The sequence below is a fragment of the Salvelinus alpinus genome, chromosome 12, assembly GCF_045679555.1.
Source record: "Salvelinus alpinus chromosome 12, SLU_Salpinus.1, whole genome shotgun sequence".
NCBI lineage: Eukaryota > Metazoa > Chordata > Actinopteri > Salmoniformes > Salmonidae > Salvelinus > Salvelinus alpinus.
Genome location: NC_092097.1, coordinates 51306752 through 51326346, shown reverse-complemented (window position 1 = coordinate 51326346; position 19595 = coordinate 51306752). Strand labels below are relative to the sequence as shown.

The 19595-nt window shown below is 43.9% G+C and overlaps 3 protein-coding genes across 4 annotated transcripts in view; 1 reads left to right on the top strand and 2 right to left on the bottom strand.

Moving 5' to 3' along the window:
- Positions 1-9152, top strand: part of LOC139536324 (collagen alpha-1(II) chain) — a 76152-nt gene extending 67000 nt beyond the window's left edge. For both annotated transcript variants that reach the window (XM_071336763.1, XM_071336762.1), the window contains 10 exons: positions 1640-1747; positions 2050-2157; positions 2439-2600; positions 3305-3466; positions 4238-4291; positions 4436-4543; positions 4905-5193; positions 5492-5679; positions 6069-6311; positions 6889-9152. In XM_071336763.1, the coding sequence (XP_071192864.1) occupies positions 1640-1747; positions 2050-2157; positions 2439-2600; positions 3305-3466; positions 4238-4291; positions 4436-4543; positions 4905-5193; positions 5492-5679; positions 6069-6311; positions 6889-7035 (1569 nt within the window). In that variant the 3' untranslated portion in view covers positions 7036-9152. The remainder of the gene's footprint in view (positions 1-1639; positions 1748-2049; positions 2158-2438; positions 2601-3304; positions 3467-4237; positions 4292-4435; positions 4544-4904; positions 5194-5491; positions 5680-6068; positions 6312-6888) is intronic.
- A 1638-nt stretch (positions 9153-10790) lies between these two features.
- On the bottom strand, positions 10791-15851 carry LOC139535311 (serine/threonine-protein kinase PRP4 homolog; the record flags this gene model as incomplete). The annotated part of the gene is made up of 1 exon (XM_071334616.1): positions 10791-15851. A coding segment is annotated over one exon (933 nt), but the record flags the coding sequence as incomplete, so codon positions are not given.
- Positions 15751-17088, bottom strand: LOC139536323 (leucine-rich repeat-containing protein 3-like). Its single transcript, XM_071336761.1, has 2 exons — positions 16643-17088; positions 15751-16470 (listed from the first exon to the last, which is right to left on the bottom strand). The coding sequence occupies exons 1-2, from the start codon at positions 16948-16950 to the stop codon at positions 15900-15902; spliced, it is 879 nt and encodes a 292-aa protein (XP_071192862.1). The 5' UTR covers positions 16951-17088; the 3' UTR covers positions 15751-15899.
- Positions 17089-19595: the final 2507 nt, after the last annotated feature.

Here is a 19595-nt window from a genome sequence, read left to right as displayed (position 1 = left end):
TCCTCTCCTCCTCACTTCCCGTTTTCCTCCTCACTTCCTCCTCACTTCCTGTCCTCCTCCTCACTTCCTCCTCTCCTCCTCACTGCCTGTCTTCCTCCTCACTTGCTCCTGTCCTCCTCTCTTCCTGCTCTGTTCCTCCTCTCTTCCTCCTCTTCCTTCTCTCTTCCTCCTCTCCTCCTCACCTCCTGTCTTCCTCCTCTCCTCATCACTTCCTCCTCTCCTCCTCACTTTCTGTCTTCCTCCTCACCTCTTCCTCTCCTACTCACTTCCCGTTTTCCTCCCCACTTCCTCCTCACTTCCTGTCTTCCTCCTCACTTCCTCCTCTCCTCCTCACTTCCCGTTTTCCTCCTCACTTCCTCCTCACTTCCTGTCCTCCTCCTCACTTCCTCCTCTCCTCCTCACTGCCTGTCTTCCTCCTCACTTGCTCCTGTCCTCCTCTCTTCCTGCTCTGTTCCTCCTCTCTTCCTCCTCTTCCTTCTCACTTCATCCTCTCCTTCTCACTTCCTCCTCTCCTCCTCACTTCCTCTCTTCTTCCTTTCCCCTTCACTTCCTCATCTCCTCCTTCTTCCTCCTCTCCTGTCTTCCTCCTCTCCTCCTGTCTTCCTCCTCTCCTCCTGTCTTCCTCCTCTCCTCCTGTCTTCCTCCTCTCCTGTCTTCCTCCTCTCCTCCTGTCTTCCTCCTCTCCTCATGTCTTCCTCCTCTCCTGTCTTCCTCCTCTCCTCTCCTCCTCCTCTCTTCCTGTCTTCCTCCTCTCCTCATGTCTTCCTCCTCTCCTGTCTTCCTCCTCTCCTCCTGTCTTCCTCCTCTCCTCCTGTCTTCCTCCTCTCCTGTCTTCCTCCTCTCCTGTCTTCCTCCTCTCCTCCTGTCTTCCTCCTCTCCTCCTGTCTTCCTCCTCTCCTGTCTTCCTCCTCTCCTCTTCTCCTCCTCTCTTCCTGTCTTCCTCCTCTCCTGTCTTCCTCCTCTCCTCCTGTGTTCCTCCTCTCCTCTCCTCCTCCTCTCTTCCTGTCTTCCTCCTCTCCTCCTGTCTTCCTCCTCTCCTCCTGTCTTCCTCCTCCTCCTCTCTTCCTGTCTTCCTCCTCTCCTCCTGTCTTCCTCCTCTCCTCTTCTCCTCCTCTCTTCCTGTCTTCCTCCTCTCCTCTCCTCCTCCTCTCTTCCTCTCCTCCTCCTCTCCTCCTGTCTTCCTCCTTTCCTCCTGTCTTCCTCCTCTCCTCTCCTCCTCCTCTCTTCCTGTCTTCCTCCTCTCCTTCTGTCTTCCTCCTCTCCTCCTTTCCTCCTCTCCTCTTCTCCTCCTCTCTTCCTGTCTTCCTCCTCTCCTCTCCTCCTCCTCTCTTCCTCTCCTCCTCCTCTCCTCCTGTCTTCCTCCTCTCCTGTCTTCCTCCTCTCCTCCTTTCTTCCTCCTCTCCTCCTGTCTTCCTCCTCTCCTCATGTCTTCCTCCTCTCCTGTCTTCCTCCTCTCCTCCTGTCCTCCTCCTCTCTTCCTGTCTTCCTCCTCTCCTTCTGTCTTCCTCCTCTCCTCCTGTCTTCCTCCTCTCTTCCTGTCTTCCTCCTCTCCTCTCCTCCTTTCCTCCTCTCCTCCTGTCTTCCTCCTCTCCTCCTGTCTTCCTCCTCTCCTCTTCTCCTCCTCTCTTCCTCATCCCAGGGTCCCGATGGTCCTTCAGGTCCTTCAGGTCTGGCTGGACAGCGTGGTATTGTTGGTCTTCCAGGACAGCGTGGAGAGAGAGGTTTCCCTGGCCTGCCAGGACCCTCTGTAAGTCACATACACATTCTATTAGATTACAGTTAGAATCAACACATTGATTAATTAATAAATGATTGATTAATTATTATACAGTAGATTATGGGTTGCTAAAGGCGATTTGACACCCATTTATTCATTCGTGACAAAATAATATTGTACAGTCAATTGCCTTGTACCCACCCCACCCAATTTCAAATAAGAATGGATAGATGGATATTCAAAGAAAATGATCAGTGAAAATATGACTATTGATTAGATGAGTGTCAACCCCTACCGGTGGTCCTCCAACTAGCCTGTGTCCATCTCCCCAGGGTGAGCCTGGTAAACAAGGATCTCCTGGTGGAAGCGGAGACCGTGGGCCCCCTGGCCCTGTGGGGCCCCCTGGACTGACTGGACCCGCTGGAGAGCCCGGTAGAGAGGTCAGTGTCTGTCCCATAACATGGGTTGTGTCTGAAATGGCATCCTATTTCTTCTATAGTGCACTACTTTGGAACAGGGTCCACATAGGGCTCTGGTCAAATGTTGTGCACTATATAGGGAATAGTGTGCCATTCAGTGCAGCACAGTGTCCCCAATATGGCCTCTGCATTGTCAACTCTATACCTGCAATACAGTACGTTAACTCACTGTCATGATTAAGTGGATCACTAATTATGCGTTTGACGCTTCTGATATTAAACAATGTGTAATTGTCTCTCAGGGCAACGCTGGTTCTGATGGACCCCCTGGTAGAGATGGAGCCACTGGAATCAAGGGTGACCGTGGTAACACCGGTCCTGCTGGTGCTCCTGGCGCCTCAGGAGCTAATGGTGCCCCCGGCCCTGTCGGCCCCACCGGCAAGCAGGGAGACAGGGGAGAGGCTGTGAGTATACACCCTATAACACCCGTCAACATCCCCATGGAACCCCTGTTTACACCCCGTAGAACCCCTATAACACCCCTCAACATCCCCATGGAACCCCTGTTTACACCCCGTAGACCCCTATAACACCCCTCAACATCCCCATGGAACCCCTGTTTACACCCCGTAGAACCCCTATAACACCCCTCAACATCCCCATGGAACCCCTGTTTACACCCCGTAGAACCCCTATAACACCCCTCAACATCCCCATGGAACCCCTGTTTACACCCCGTAGAACCCCTATAACACCCCTCAACATCCCCATGGAACCCCTGTTTACACCCCGTAGAACCCCTATAACACCCCTCAACATCCCCATGGAACCCCTGTTTACACCCCGTAGAACCCCTATAACACCCCTCAACATCCCCATGGAACCCCTGTTTACACCCCGTAGAACCCCTATAACACCCCTCAACATCCCCATGGAACCCCTGTTTACACCCCGTAGAACCCCTATAATACAGGACACCAGGACATGAAGTTGAGTTTTTCAGTCCATTTCTATTTCCAGGATATACTGGATATGTCTACTTGCATATTAATGTATGTATACTTTCTTTGATATAACGGACCAGCTGGACCTGGTAATTGAGTTCACTCAGATACTACTGTATGGCAACCCGTCCTAACCCTGTGTCCGTCTCTTGGCTGTTCTCTAGGGAGCTCAAGGACCAGCTGGACCTGCCGGGCCTGCTGGAGCCAGAGGAATGGCTGGACCCCAAGGACCCCGTGGAGACAAGGGTGAGGCTGGAGAGGGTGGTGAGAGAGGACAGAAGGGACACAGAGGATTCACTGGTCTGCAGGGTCTGCCCGGACCTCCCGTAAGTACTCCCCCCCCCCAAATCTCCCTGTACCCCTAATCTTCCTGTACCCCCTAATCTTCCTGTACCCCTAATCTTCCATTACCCCCTAATCTTCCTGTACCCCTAATCTTCCATTAACCCCTAATCTTCCTGTACCCCTAATCTTCCATTACCCCCTAATCTTCCAGTACCCCTAATCTTCCATTACCCCCTAATCTTCCTGTACTCCTAATCTTCCATTACCCCCTAATCTTCCTGCATCCCTAATCTTGCTGTACCCCCTAATCTTCCTGTACCCCTAATCTTCCTGTACCCCCTAATCTTCCTGTATCCCCTAATCTTCCTGTACCCCCTATTCTTCCTGCACCCCTAATCTTCCTGTACCCCTAATCTTCCTGCACCCCTAATCTTCCATTACCCCCTAATCTTCCTGTGCCCCTAATCTTCCTGTACCCCTAATCTTCCATTACCCCCTAATCTTCCTGTACCCCTAATCTTCCTGCACCCCCTAATCTCCCTGTACCCCTAATCTTCCTGTACCCCCTAATCTGCCTGTACCCCTAATCTTCCTGTACCCCTAATCTTCCATTACCCCCTAATCTCCCTGTACCCCTAATCTTCCATTACCCCCTAATCTCCCTGTACCCCTAATCTTCCAGTACCCCTGATCTTCCTGCACAACTAATCTTCCAGTACCTCAAATTCTCTCTATACACTAAAAATCTCATTGTACCCTTTATCTGAAGTTGTGTATATCCTAGACATTGTCTGACCTGTGTCTCACCACAGGGTCAAGCTGGAGACCAGGGTGCATCTGGACCTGCCGGACCAAGTGGATCAAGAGTGAGTATAGACAAAAGCAGTAAAACGTTTAACACAGGGCTTTGAGAGGTACCTGTCTTATTCATTGTCAACCAAAGAGCATGGCAGGCAGAGCTGTAGTGTACAGTAAGAGTACATCTGAATCCTTGCGCGTGTTCTGTTTAGGGACCCCCCGGACCAGTTGGTCCCTCTGGAAAGGATGGATCCAACGGTATGCCCGGCCCCATCGGACCTCCCGGACCCCGTGGTCGCTCTGGAGAGACTGGTCCCTCTGTGAGTATCGTTCTCATCTCCCAATTTACTATATCTTAAGGATCATCAAAAGTTCACAGAGTAGTGGGTGACTTGGTACCAATCTTAAATGACACCCTATTTCCAATACAGTGTGCTCCCTTTGCTCTGGTCAAAGTAATGCCCTAGGAAGCAGGGTGACATTTGAGATGGCAGCCAGCCAAATGAACACTTGATGTTACCTGTACTTTAACTCCTCTTTGCTCTGTGTTTTTCCTCCTCTGTAATACCTATGTCACTGCGCTGGTAGCAATACATCACCTGTACCTCGTAGTCTAGCATCTTGGTTTTCCAATATCTTCAATCAATTTAAGTATTCTATCTTTCTATCTGTGTATCGCAGGGTCCCCCTGGAAACTCCGGACCCCCTGGTCCTCCTGGTCCTCCCGGCCCTGGTATCGACATGTCTGCCTTCGCTGGCCTGTCTCAGCCTGAGAAATCCCCCGATCCCCTGAGGTACATGAGGGCCGACCAGGCCTCCGGAAACCTGAGGACGCACGACGCCGAGGTGGACGCCACGCTCAAGTCTCTCAACAACCAGATCGAAAACATCCGCTCCCCCGAGGGCTCCAAGAAGAACCCTGCACGTACTTGCAGAGACCTGAAGCTGTGCCACCCTGACTGGAAGAGTGGTGAGTGACGGGATAGGAGCGAAGATTGCCTCTTTGTTAGGGGACAAGAGTTTTATAGACCAACATGACTTGACCAGGAAAAACTTGGGGTCCTAAAGTTTCTCCTGGTATGGTCAGGTGATGTGGTGAGGTTAAACTCCTACCTTTACTGATTAGGTCGGGAAAAACTCTGTGCTCATGAGGAAATCTGGAAGGTTCTATAGTGTTCAAAAGACAAAATAAATATGACCAGTTGTATTATAGTTACATAGGAAGTACTACTGATTGAATGTGACCTGTCTCCTCCGTCTGTCTGCAGGAGAGTACTGGATCGACCCTAACCAGGGCTGCACCATAGACGCCATCAAGGTCTACTGTAACATGGAGACTGGAGAGTCCTGCGTCTACCCCAAGCCCGCCAGCATCCCCAAGAAGAACTGGTGGTCCAGCAAGAGCAAGGCTGCCAAACACGTCTGGTTCGGGGAGACCATGAACGGAGGATTCCACGTGAGTCACCATTCAATCCCTCTTCTATCCTCATTATATGATTTTGATCATAATGAATACAAAATACAAATTCCCTCTTCAGTCTCAGATTCAATCTCTGCCCTTAGGCAAGTTTTAAAAAACTGGTAGTGAATTTAAAGGGTTGAATCTTACACATATCTGCCTTTTTTCATTCTCAATTGATGCCACCAGTCAGAAGAAGTTTGCTACATTTTTGGTTGTAGTTTTAACCAGACATCATACAGTATATAATTATCACATTGGTCCTAACCTCCCTGTCTCCCCCTCCTCTTTCACTAGTTTTAACTATAGACATGTTATAATTCTACATCATTGTACTGGATTTAACCTTCCTGTCTCCCCTCCTCTCTCTCCGCTGCCCTCTACAGTTCAGCTATGGCGATGACAGCCTGGCTGCCAACACGGCCAGCATCCAGATGACCTTCCTGCGGCTGCTATCCACCGAGGCTAGCCAGAACCTCACCTACCACTGCAAGAACAGCGTGGCCTACATGGACGGGGCCACGGGTAACCTGAAGAAGGCCGTGCTGCTCCAGGGCTCCAACGATGTGGAGATCAGGGCCGAGGGAAACAGCCGCTTCACGTACACCGTCATGCAGGACGGCTGCACGGTGAGAGGACAAAAACACACACACACACCATACACACATACATAGACACACACACACACACACACACAAACACGTACATACACACATACACACACACACACGTACATACACACACACATACATATACACACACACACACACACACACACACACGTACATACACACACACACACACACACACACACGTACATACACACACACATACACACAAACTCCTTCAACATTGCAGTCTCGTGGGGTTAATTCTTGAGGCAGTGAATGCTGTAAATTTGGTGTGGCAGACCCATACAGTCACAAACACGTCCATTCAGTGTCTGCTGTCCTCTAACAATATCATCTCTGTCCTCTAACAATATCACCTCTGTCCTCTAACAATATCATCTCTGTCCTCTAACAATATCAGCCCTGTCCTCTAACAATATCATCCCTGTCCTCTAACAATATCAGCCCTGTACTCTAACAATATCATCTCTGTCCTCTAACAATATCAGGCCTGTCCTATAACAATATAATCTCTGTCCTCTAACAATATCAGCCCTGTCCTCTAACAATATCATCTCTGCCTCTCTGTCCCCAGAAACACACAGGAGCATGGGGCAAGACAGTGATTGACTACAGATCCCAGAAGACCAGCCGGCTGCCCATCGTGGACATTGCTCCCATGGATATTGGAGGAGCGGACCAAGAGTTTGGAGTCGACGTCGGTGCAGTCTGCTTCTTGTAAAGACAAAGGAATGAAAAAGGAAAAGCTGAGAAAAAACCCCATAAAAGATGAGAGAGGGAGAGAGAGAGAGACAGAGAGAGAGAGAGAGGAACACACACTTCTAGCAAAATGAATGAAAGAGAGAAAAGAGAAAGATCAAGTCACTTTTTTTTTAAAGTTAAAAGTGATTTTTCCAACTAGGATATCTGCACTGAATGGCATCGGCAATATTCATCTGTGATTTCATCGACTTCCAGTCTCCCTCCGTCAACCCCTCCCTCCATTCCCCCATCCACTCCACCCCCCAGCCTGGGAGCACCTCCCCACTAACAAGAAGGAACAAAGGAAGAGGAGAAGGAGAGAAAAGGGGAGCATGTCAGAGCATGACAGAAAGAGAGCCGAGTTGGTGTTATTTATTTATTGTTCAGGTGTAGGTCCCAGGTGTGTTAGGACTGAGTGTGTTACCCTGTAAAAAGGCCCCACGCACAACAACATACATAATCTATCAGTTCCTCACCTCCCCAATCTCCTCTTTTCTTTCTCCTATTCCATACCTTCTCACCCCAAACATTATATCAAATCCAAACCAAAAATGGAGCAGTGTGATAGGTGCAGGTGTTCCTAGTTCCAACCTCTGCCCCAGTGTGTATCAGGAAGTTACTGTGTATTATAATATAGTGAAATGGTGCTATTGCTGTAAAACCAGTCTGTATTCTTTAACAACCAGATACTGATGTATTAGTGACGTGTTTATAATGTGTATATATGTATATGTGTGTGTATACATATATCTACAGTTTTCAGAGAGTACATTTCACGCTGAGATTTGTTTTCAGAGTGGTAAATGTCGCTGCCCCTTCCCCCCGACCACAACCCCCCTCATTGGCTGCCCAATAAACTGTGTCTATCATTTTTGTAAGAGACATGTTCAATTCGGGATTTCAATCTCAGATCTAAACTTTTTTTGTTTTGTTTTAATTATATTATAAGCTACCTCACGCTAAAAAAGAAAGAAACAACTAAGCAAAGTTATCCAAGTTTACAAATCCAGCTTGGGTGATCATATCTTTGGTGCATGAGACCCCATGTTGTGAGAAGACCACCAGAAGGTGCCTTTAACCCTTGACCTATCCCACTCCACTTTGTCCCATATGCCCCCACTGTCCCCTCACACAGGAAATACCCTCTACCCTGGCAGGAAGTACCTTGGCCCTGGCCACGCCCCGTAGGAACAGGCCATGCCCCCCTAGGAACAGGAACAGGGCAGGGCTGTTAGACTTGAGTGAGTTCTTTCTCACAGTGATATCACTACTAGACAATCCAGACCTCCTTTACACACAGAGGAAAACCACCTACGACCAGGGCAGAAGGTGCTTTTATTTTTGAGGGTGTGTATATTTTGTATTATTAATAATAATAATAGTACTATTGTTAATAATGATAGCATTACTATTATTATTATTATTAAATATGATGATCATGATTTTGTTTTGTTACAGTTTTGATTCATGTAAATTGGAAATAAAAGAAAAAACAAGTAACAGACTGAAGTCGCTTTTTTTATTTTATTTTTTGGGGGGGGTTTTGATTGTTATTCATCCCCATATTGCTCCAGAGAAAAGTGTGCATCTGGGAAGGTCTTTTTTCTGTACCCTGAAAGTATGATTAAAACCTTTTCTGTTGCTATTATGTTCCCAGAGATAGAAGCAATACCAAATCTTGATCCTGTGTCCTGTATGCACTCTGCCTTGGTCTGTGTGTTTGGGCTAAATGCATATCAAGGGGTGGTATGCGGTCAGAACACACAAGGAGAGACAGTGGAGAGGTGGATGATGGTGAGCCGCCATTTTATTTTTGTTTTATTTGTTGGAGAGAAAAGGCAAAAATTAGTGAGGAAGTGGAAAGTTCATATCATGTACTATTTTGTATGTGTAAAATAGTTTTGCAATATTTTCAGATCGTTTTTAAGCATGGTAGATAGAGTAGGAATGGGAAACATTGCCAACCACAATAATCAGTAACTGTATGGGTTTATTATGTCATCCTGTACTTTTTATTTCATTTTCTTTCCTGACTTTTCACCTTTCACCTTTCACCGTAGCAATAAAAGGTCGAAGCATTTCTCCAAACAACACAGAGCCACGTTTGTTTCATATTTTATACATTTTCTTTCCTAAACTTGGTTTTAAAGTTCATTTAATATTTAATGTATTGGTTTCCAAATCTATGATATAATCTTTGTTTTAATCATTATTGACATAAAGAACAACAGGTAAACAAATCAACAAAAATACATCACAAATAAAACATCTTTGTAAAAATGACACAAAAGGAGGCATGCTTGGTTCTTGTGTTTGGGTTATTGACATTTCCACAGAATCGGTTTTGTCACTCAGGTTGTGGTCTACATGCATTGTAGCCTGTGACACAAAACAGTTACAGAACAGTTAATGATAGTACAGTGATATCAATTAAAGGAGCAGGGTTATCGTTAAAAGCAGGAGTGAGAAAACTACAGCCCGCAGGTGGTTTGAGTCAATTATTATTTTGGGTAAAACAATAAACACTCCAGGCCACAGTTGAACGTCTAAAAACCAGACAGAAAGCATGTAGAAATTATTATGGAACATATAGTTCCATAATGTATATAAATTATAATGGAACTATATATTTAAATAAATTATAATGGAACTATATATTTATATAAATTATAATGGACCTATATATTTATATAAATTATAATGGACCTATATATTTATATAAATTATAATGGAACTATATATTTATATACATTATAATGGAACTATATATTTATATATATTATAATGGACCTATATATTTATATAAATTATAATGGACCTATATATTTATATAAATTATAATGGGCCTATATATTTGAAAAAATCATAATGGAACTATATATTTATATAAATTATAATGGACTTATATAAGTATATAAATTATAATGGAACTATATATGTATATAAATTATAATGGGCCTGTATATTTAAATAAATCATAATAGAACTATATATTTATATAAATTGTAATAGACCAATATATAGTTACATAAATTACAATGGACCTATATATAGTTACATCAATTACAATGGACTTATATATTTATATAAATTACAATGGACCTATGTATTTATATAAATTATAATGGGCCTGTATATTTATATAAATTATAATGGGCCTGTATATTTATATAAATTATAATGGGCCTGTATATTTAAATAAATCATAATGGGCCTGTATATTTAAATAAATCATAATGGAACTATATATTTATATAAATTATAATGGACCTATATATTTATATAAATTATAATGAAACTATATATATATATAAATTATAATGGACCTATATATTTATGTAAATTATAATGGGCCTGTAAATTAATATAAATTATAATGGGCCTGTATATTTAAATAAATCATAACGGAACTATATATTTATATAAATTATAATGGACTTATATATGTATATAAATTATAGTGGAACTATATATTTAAATAAATTATAATGGAACTATATATTTATAAAATGTATAATGGACCTATATATAGTTACATAAATTATAATGGACCTATATATTTATAAAAATTATAATGAAACTATATATTTATATAAATTATAATGAAACTATATATTTATATAAATTATAATGGACCTATATATAGTTACATAAATTATAATGGACCTATATATTTATATAAATTATAATGAAACTATATATTTATATAAATTATAATGGACCTATATATAGTTACATAAATTACAATGGACCTATATATTTATATAAATAACATTGGTTTTTAATGGAAAATAACTGCCATTTTTCTGGGCCACACATTGTTTTTGACAAACAAATTGGTAAAAAAAAATCTATGTGGCCCTCCGTTGAATTTTGAAATCTCAGTGTGGCCCTTGAGCCAAAAGTTTCCCACCCCTGATTTAAAGGGACAGTGCTATCAGTTAAAGGACCAGGGGTGTCAATTAAACGAGCACTGCTATCATTTAAAGGAACAGGTTTGTCATTTGTTCAATTATCACAAAAGTAATATCAATATTTTCTTAGTTAATTTTCAGTTTGTTTTGACCATGCACAGTTTCCCCACAACCTGTACTAGAATGGAACTCTGAAGACCACAAACTGTACTAGAATGGAACTCTGAACACCACAACCTGTACTAGAATGGAACAATGAACACCACAAACTGTACTAGAATGGAACAATGAACACCACAAACTGTACTAGAATGGAACTCTGAACACCACAACCTGTACTAGAATGGAACAATGAACACCACAAACTGTACTAGAATGGAACTCTGAACACCACAACCTGTACTAGAATGGAACTCTGAGGACCACAACCTGTACTAGAATGGAACTCTGAACACCACAACCTGTACTAGAATGGAACTCTGAACACCACAACCTGTACTAGAATGGAACTCTGAACACCACAACCTGTACTAGAATGGAACTCTGAACACCACAACCTGTACTAGAATGGAACTCTGAACACCACAACCTGTACTAGAATGGAACTCTGAACACCACAACCTGTACTAGAATGGAACTCAGAACACCACAACCTGTACTAGAATGGAACTCTGAACACCACAACCTGTACTAGAATGGAACTCTGAACACCACAACCTGTACTAGAATGGAACTCAGAACACCACAACCTGTACTAGAATGGAACTCTGAACACCACAACCTGTACTAGAATGGAACTCTGAACACAACGATACACACATGCAATACAAAGTAATATAGGGTTTCGCAACAAACATGTTGTCTGAGACAAACACAGTGTCTGAGACAAATGGAATACAGAAATATCGATCATGTTTTGATATTCACAGCAAACTCATTACAGATGGGCTGGTGAACATGTACTTCAGTTTGTTTATGAGACACTTAACATCCTATTCTGATCGCTATAACAACGATATGGTACAGGAATGTCTACCTTTGAGAGGCTAAAAACTTGTCTTATTACATCACATGTCACATTGGCCTGCTCTCGCTGTGCACAAAGACAACTGTCTCTTAAACTCACTTCAGTCACAATTTGAAAGTCCAGGAGAAAAATAGAGGACCATTACTTTAAAAGGATACTTCAGGATTTGACAATGAGGCCCTTGACTTCCACAGAGTTAATTGAACTTGTGGATACCATTTTTCTGTCTCTTCATCCAGTATGAAGGAAGTTAGAGGTAGTTTAGTGAGCCAATGCTAGCTAGCGTTAGCGCAATGACTCGAAGTCTATGGGTATCTACTAGCAATGACTGGAAGTCTATGGGTATCTACTAGCATGCTAGCAGATACCCATAGGCTTCCAGTCATTGCGCTAACGCTAGTTAGCATTTACACTAGCACTAGTTAATCAACTTCCTTCAAACTTCACACAGAGATATAATGGTATCCACGAGTTCATCTGACTTTGGGGTAGTAGACAAAGTCAAAATCACAAAGTGTCCCTTTAACTCCACAGACAGGCTTTAAAATTGCACTCAGAAGACAATTTAGGATCCACAGAAAACGAGCTGTTCTGAAAAACCATGTTTGTTTCATTCGTCTGATCATTTTTGACAAAGATCATGTTAATTATTAAACCACTCTAAATCGGGTCTTAATTTAATTTTTCTGCTTCCGAGACAGCTGATACCCTGCAGTCATACTCTATTCTCTGCTTCCGAGCCAGCTGATACCCTGCAGTCATACTCTACTCTCTGCTTCCGAGCCAGCTGATACCCTGCCGTCATACTCTACTCTCTCCCACTCGGCCAATTTAGAAATGATTGCTTGCTGCGTACTTGATGACCAGAAACTGATTTGCCACCCACTTCGTAGAGCCAGGGTAAATTTAGAACAGCACGAAGTAACCAATGTTGTGGGGATTGAGAATATAGATGACTAGCTGGTTGAGACTCAGTGACCTTGTAGCTTGAGGGTTAAAACGGCCTTCACTGCCCTTTAAAGCCTGGAGTAGAATAGCTAGTTCTAATGATCCAGAATATGAATCAACATCACATACCCTTCGAACCTGACGGATAGAGTACAAACAGACCCTCTGATTAGGCTTCTGGTTTGTAAGGATCTGCTATCTGCCGTTCAAAATTAATTAGGGCAAGGTCTGTTTTCCCTGTTAACAGTCTAATGGAATATGAATGCCACCAGTATTTGACGATGAAAGATGCCAATAAATATTGACATTTTTTTGATCGATTCGCTATTTCGCTCCTTCTTTCTTCTTTGTGTTTTTCTCTCCATTTGGACACTGTTAAAGCTGTGTTTTTTTGTAATTTGTAAAAAAATAAATGAAAAATATATTTCAAGTATTGGAAAGTATACTGAACAAAAATAGAAACGTGACATGTGAAGTGTTGGTCCCATGTTTCATGATGTGAAATAAAAGATCCCAGAAATGTTCCATTCGCACACAAAAGCTTATTTCCATACGCACAAAAAGCTTCTTCACCTGGGAAATCGTCTAAGACAACTAAAGCATTTCTGCACAAACTGTCATAAACCGTTTCAGGGAAGCTCATCCGCACGCTCGTCATCCTCACCATGGTCTTGACATGACTGCAGTTTTGGAGTCGTAACCGAATTCAGTGGGCAAATGCTCACCTTCGATGGTCACTGGCACGCTGGAGAAGTGTTCTGTTCATGGATGAATCCTGGTTTCATCTGTACCGGGTAGATGGCAGACAACTTGTATGGCGTCTTTTGGGCGAGCAGTTTGCTGATAACAACGTTGTGAACAGAGTGCCCCATGGTGGGGTTATGGTATGGGCAGGCATAAGCTATGAGCAACGAACACAATTGCATTTTATCAATGGCAATTTAAATGCACAGAGATACCATGACAAGATCCTGAGGCCCATTGTAGTGCCATTCATCCGCCGCCATCACCTCATGGTTCAGCATGATAATGCACAGCCTCATGTCTCAAGGATCTGTACACAATTCCTGGAAGCTGAAAATGTCCCAGTTCTTCCATAGCCTGCATACTCACCAGACATGTCACCCATTGATCACGTTTGGGATGCTCTGGATCAACATGTACAACAGCGTGTTCCAGTTCCCGCCAATATCCAGCAACTTCGTACAGACATAGAAGAGGAGTAGGACGACATTCTACAGGACACAATCAGCAGCCTGATCAACTCTATAGGAAGGAGATGTGTCATGCTGCATGAGGCAAATGGTGGTCGCACCAGATACTGACAGGTTTTCTGATCCATGCCCCTAACTTTTTTTACGGTATCTGTCCCCAACAGTCATGTGAAATCCATAGATTAGGGGCTAATTTATTTATTGAAATTGACTGATTTCCTTATATGAACTGTGAAATGTTAAAAATCGTTGGATGTTGCGTTTATATTTTTTTGTTCAGTGAGACAGTAGTTACAAAAATAAGATGTTGTAATTATTTCATTCAAGTCAGAGTTGTTCTAGAGAGTCCATTTTAAATTAACAATTGTAAGTACAACCATCTCCAATCCAATACAGAAGCAGAATTTCTCCACCGACAGAAGCCCTAAATTGTTGCAACCGAATGCAGTCTCTTGGGCTTTCTCTTGGGCTTTCTATTGGGCCTTCTCTTACGCCTTCTCTTGGGCTTTCTCTTACGCCTTCTCTTGGGCTTTCTCTTACGCCTTCTCTTGGGCCTTCTCTTGGGCTTTCTCTTACGCCTTCTCTTGGGCCTTCTCTTGGGCTTTCTCTTATGCCTTCTCTTGGGCCTTTCTCTTGGGCTTTCTCTTACGCCTTCTCTTGGGCCTTCTCTTGGGCTTTCTCTTATGCCTTCTCATAGGCCTTATGTTGAGCCTTCTCTTAGGCCTTCTCTTGGGCTGTCTCTTAGGCCTTCTCTTAGGCCTTATGTTGGGCTTTCTTTAGGCCTTCTGTTGAGCCTTCTCTTAGGCCTTCTCTTGGGCCTTCTCTTAGGCCTTATGTTGGGCCTTCTCTTGGGACTTCTCTTAGGCCTTCTCTTTGGCCTTCTCTTAGGCCTTCTCTTATGCCTTCTCTTAGGCCTTCTGTTGGGCCTTCTCTTAGGCCTTCTGTTGGGCCTTCTCTTAGGCCTTCTGTTGGGCCTTCCCTTAGGCCTTCTCTTGGTCCTTGTGTTGGGCCTTCTGTTGGGCCTTCTCTTAGGCAGTCTCTTGGGCCTTCTGTTGGGCCTTCTCTTAGGCCTTCTCTTGGGCCTTATGTTGGGTTGTCTCTTAGGCCTTCTCTTAGGCCTTCTGTTAGACCTTATGTTGGGCCTTCTCTTGGGACTTCTCTTAGGCCTTATGTTGGGCTTTCTCTTGGGCCGTCTCTTAGGCTTTCTCTTAGGCCTTCTCTTAGGCCTTATGTTGGGCTTTCTCTTGGGCTGTCTCTTAGGCCTTCTGTTGGGCCTTCTCTTAGGCCTTATGTTGGGACTTCTCTTGGGACTTCTCTTGGGACTTCTCTTAGGCCTTCTCTTAGGCCTTCTCTTAGGCAGTCTTTTGGGCAGTCTCTTGGGCCTTCTCTTAGGCCTTCTCTTAGGACTTATCTTTGGCCTTCTCTTGGGCCTTCTCTTAGGCCTTTTCTTAGGCAGTCTCTCAGGACTTCTGTTGGGCCTTCTCTTGGGCAGTCTCTTAGGCCTTATCTTGGACCTTCTCTTAGGCCTTCTCTTGGGCCTTCTCTTAGGCCTTCTCTTGGGCCTCGTCTTAGGCCTTCTCTTGGGCCTCGTCTTAGGCCTTCTCTTGGGCCTCGTCTTGGGCCTTCTCTTAGGCCTTCTCTTGGGCCTCGTCTTAGGCCTTCTCTTGGTCGGGTTGTTTTTGTTAAAAATAATGTGTTCTCAATAACTTACCTTCTTAAATGAGGGCAATAATTAAATAGTTCAGAGACCAGTGCTTATCGTGTCTGTCTCCGTGAGTGTTTTCCTAGGACTGGGCAAACTCTTCAGATACTCCAGATGTCTTCTGGTCTCAGCCTGGTTCTGTCTCACATAGTAGACCACATAAACAATGACCATGAAGAACCACACGAACATGGTCACCAGCATGGCTACATCCGTTGTCTTCCTCTGGAGACTACAGAAGTTCACCCCAGAGTTAAGCAGCTTAACCAGGGGTTGACCGGAGTGCTCCGCTGTCCCTCCTGGATCCTCCCAGCGACTCCCCTCCCCGGCGCCCCTCACAGAGCTCTCACACACGATCCCGTTAACCGTCTCCGGCTCTAGATTTAACGTCTCCATCAGCTCCTGCAGGGTACAGTCGCAGTGCCACGGGTTGTTGTAGAGGCGCGTCTTGGCCCGCGTGGAACCGAACTCGTCCCGGCTGGCCTGGCGTAACAGGTTGTGGGAGAGGTCCAGGAGACGGAGCTCTGAGCTCAGGTGTCGCAGGGCCCCGGAGGAGAGGGTGTCGATGTGGTTGTGGGAGAGATACAGCTCCCTCAGGTGGGTCAGTTCCCTGAAGGTATATAATATGAGGTAGTGTCAGAAACATCATAATTACCCAGAACTAAAGACGAACTGGGAGCCAGATTTGAATTGTAATTAGTTAATTAATTAATTAATAAAAGACAATAACGGAGCAGGGTGAATAAAAAATCCTATTAAAACACAACTGTTATCTTCCTTGCCTGAAAGCTCCCTCGGGGAGCGAGCGGATGTAGTTTCTCTCCAGGTGTAGTGTGACGGTGTCCGGAGGAAGGCCCTGGGGGAACTCACGGAGCCCAGCGTCCGTACATAGCACTATGCTGCTCTCCCACACACAGTGGCAGCTGTCAGGGCACTGGGGTAACACCGGGGGGAGGAGGAGAAGGAGCAGGAAAGGCAGGGTGAACAGCCAGCTTCCAAACTCTCTCTGCAGGCCTCGACCCAGGCTCGGTCCCAGCCTTTTCCCAAGGCTCGGCTCCAGCCCTCTCTCTTTCCACTCCCCTGTCCCCATCCATTTCCCCTGTGAACCCTCTCTCCTAGTAATCTCAATCCCTCTCCCCGGTGCACCACCATGACATCCAGTCCTTCCGCTGGGGCACCATAGCCCCAGACCCACCCCAGATCCAGAGGGAGACGACAGGGCCAGCTGAGCCTGATGGAACAGAACAGAAAACGGGATGAGAACAGACTATAGAATACATCCACGTGTGGAGAAGGGAAACAACACAGGACACAGCCACAGTGAGTGGAACACACAGAAAGAACCTCCACAGGAAAACGACTCACAGTACATGTACAGCCACATCCACGGTTGGAGAAGGGAAATGACACTGAAAGACCATCCACGGGGAAAAAAACAGGAGCTAGATATCAATGTCCTGTAAATGCTCTCCAGGGAAATAACAATTGGCTTTGTTATGGCAATGATTCAACCCTCAGATTATTAAGACCTTAGGTGCATGAAGACCCAAGGGTCTAACATGCTATATGGTTATAACATATCGACCCTTAGGTCAATTAAGACCTTAGGACTTAGAAGATAACAACTTAAAGCTGGATTCCAAAATGGCGAAACAGCCACATCTGCGATATTAGAACAACAAAAGAAGTTACTGCAAACAATGAACACTGTTTTATAGAAGAGCACAATATGTACAGTATTTTTTTACCATGCTGCACGATGCTCCTCAGCTCGGCAACAAAAACAATAACAACGGTGGTGTGGCGTTCAGTGGCACTGTTTCCCACTACTGCAGATTCCAGAAAGAAAGAAAGAAAGAAAGAAAGAAAGAAAGAAAGAAAGAAAGAAAGAAAGAAAGAAAGAAAGAAAGAAAGAAAGTGAGAGAGAGCGAGAGAGAGGCGATTAAGGTTCAGGACAATAACGGGGAGGAATAAAAACTAAAAACTAAAAAACTGATTAAGCCCGTTCATCTGAAAAATCCTCCTTGTCACAAACAGTCACTACTAGCTACCAAAGGCACATAGAGAGGGTGTGAAGGAGGACAGGACATTACTGGATGTGCCTCATTGTTTTGAAGGAAATATTATTCAATAACTAGCCACCTATTATACACTAGTACAAATCATGCCTCCTTTTACCAAGTTCCACGTGCAAATCGTTCCTCCGCCCACTTCGCTTCCCTTCGTTGAATAGGGCTCCGTTGTTTCAACACCCACAAAGACCAGTAGACTGAAAACCCCTATACGGATTGACCATGCCTCCACAGCCATGCCCTGCCAAAGGACCCTAGTATGCGGAATAGGTGGTTGGAGTTCGTCGGTCCCCAAGTGTGCACCAGTAACGCTAGCTTGGAATATAATAACCTGTGGTAAAAGTTAGGAAGCTATCTTTTCATAAAGTGAGGCAGGCTAGCTAAAGTTAGATAGCCAGGCAGGCTAGCTAATGTTTTAGCTAACGTTAGCAAAGCTAACATCGTAGCTCATACAACTTTATTGTGTATTGACTACATACTGCTGGTTATGTAACATTATCATTTCAAAATGCTAGAGAGCCAGGCTAGCTAGCTACAGAATAGCTAATAATGAAGTTAGCCTATAAGTTGGATTTGCAAGTTAGTTTGTAGCTCATACAACGTTATTCTGTATTGTCTACTCTTGGGCAAACCTAAACAATGGATGCAGCTATAGCTAACTCATGTCTGAGTCTGACTAATAAAGTGAACTAATCCAATCTGTCTATATTGTAAAAATGCATGCATTTTTTTTGTTCACTTTTTGTTCTTAATTTAAGGTTAGGGTTAGGCAGTGTGGTTAAAGTTAGGGTTAGGTTTAAAATCACTTTTTAAGAAGAGAAATTGTAGAAATAGATGGGGTTTATGACTTTGAGGCTGTGGTAACTAGTGGCAACCTAAAATTAGCTTGACCCGAGTTACTGTCCTGATGACAGTAACTCGGCTTCATCAACAACAGTAATGTGTGTTATGTGAAAAGTTGTATAAAAAATACCTAATTTGATAAACTATTAGGTTAATTACCCAGCCAAGCAGATACAAGTAGAATAGTCATTATCAAAAATCTTTGTCACTTTCTTTATAAAAAAAATTGATTTAACACTTGCCTGCCTATTGTATCACCCTGTCACAGGGCCTCCCAGTTAACACCACCTCATAAGATGAGGAAGTACACTACATGGCCAAAAGTATGTGGATTTGGCTATTTCAGCCACACCCGTTTTTAGTTAACCTTTAATTAACTAGGCAAGTCAGTTAAGAACAAATTCTTATTTACAATGACAGCCTAGAAACAGTCGGTTAACGGCCTTGTTCAGGGGGAGAACAACACATTTATTTAACCTTGTTAGGTCTGGGATTTGATCTAGCAACTTTTCGGTTACTGGACCAATGCTCTAACCACTAGGCTACCTGCTGAGAGGTGTAGTATAAAATTGAGCACACAGCCATGTAATCTCTAAAAACAAACATTGGCAGTAGGATGGCCCATACTGAAATGATCAGTGACTTTCAGCATTGCACCGTCATGAGATGCCACCTTTCCAACAAGTCAGTTTGTCAAATGTATTCCCTGCTAGAGCTGCTCTGGTCAACTGTAAGTGCTGTTATTTTGAAGTGGAAACGTCTAGGAGCAACAATGGCTCAGCCGTGAAGTGGTAGGCCACACAAGCTCACAGAAAAGGAC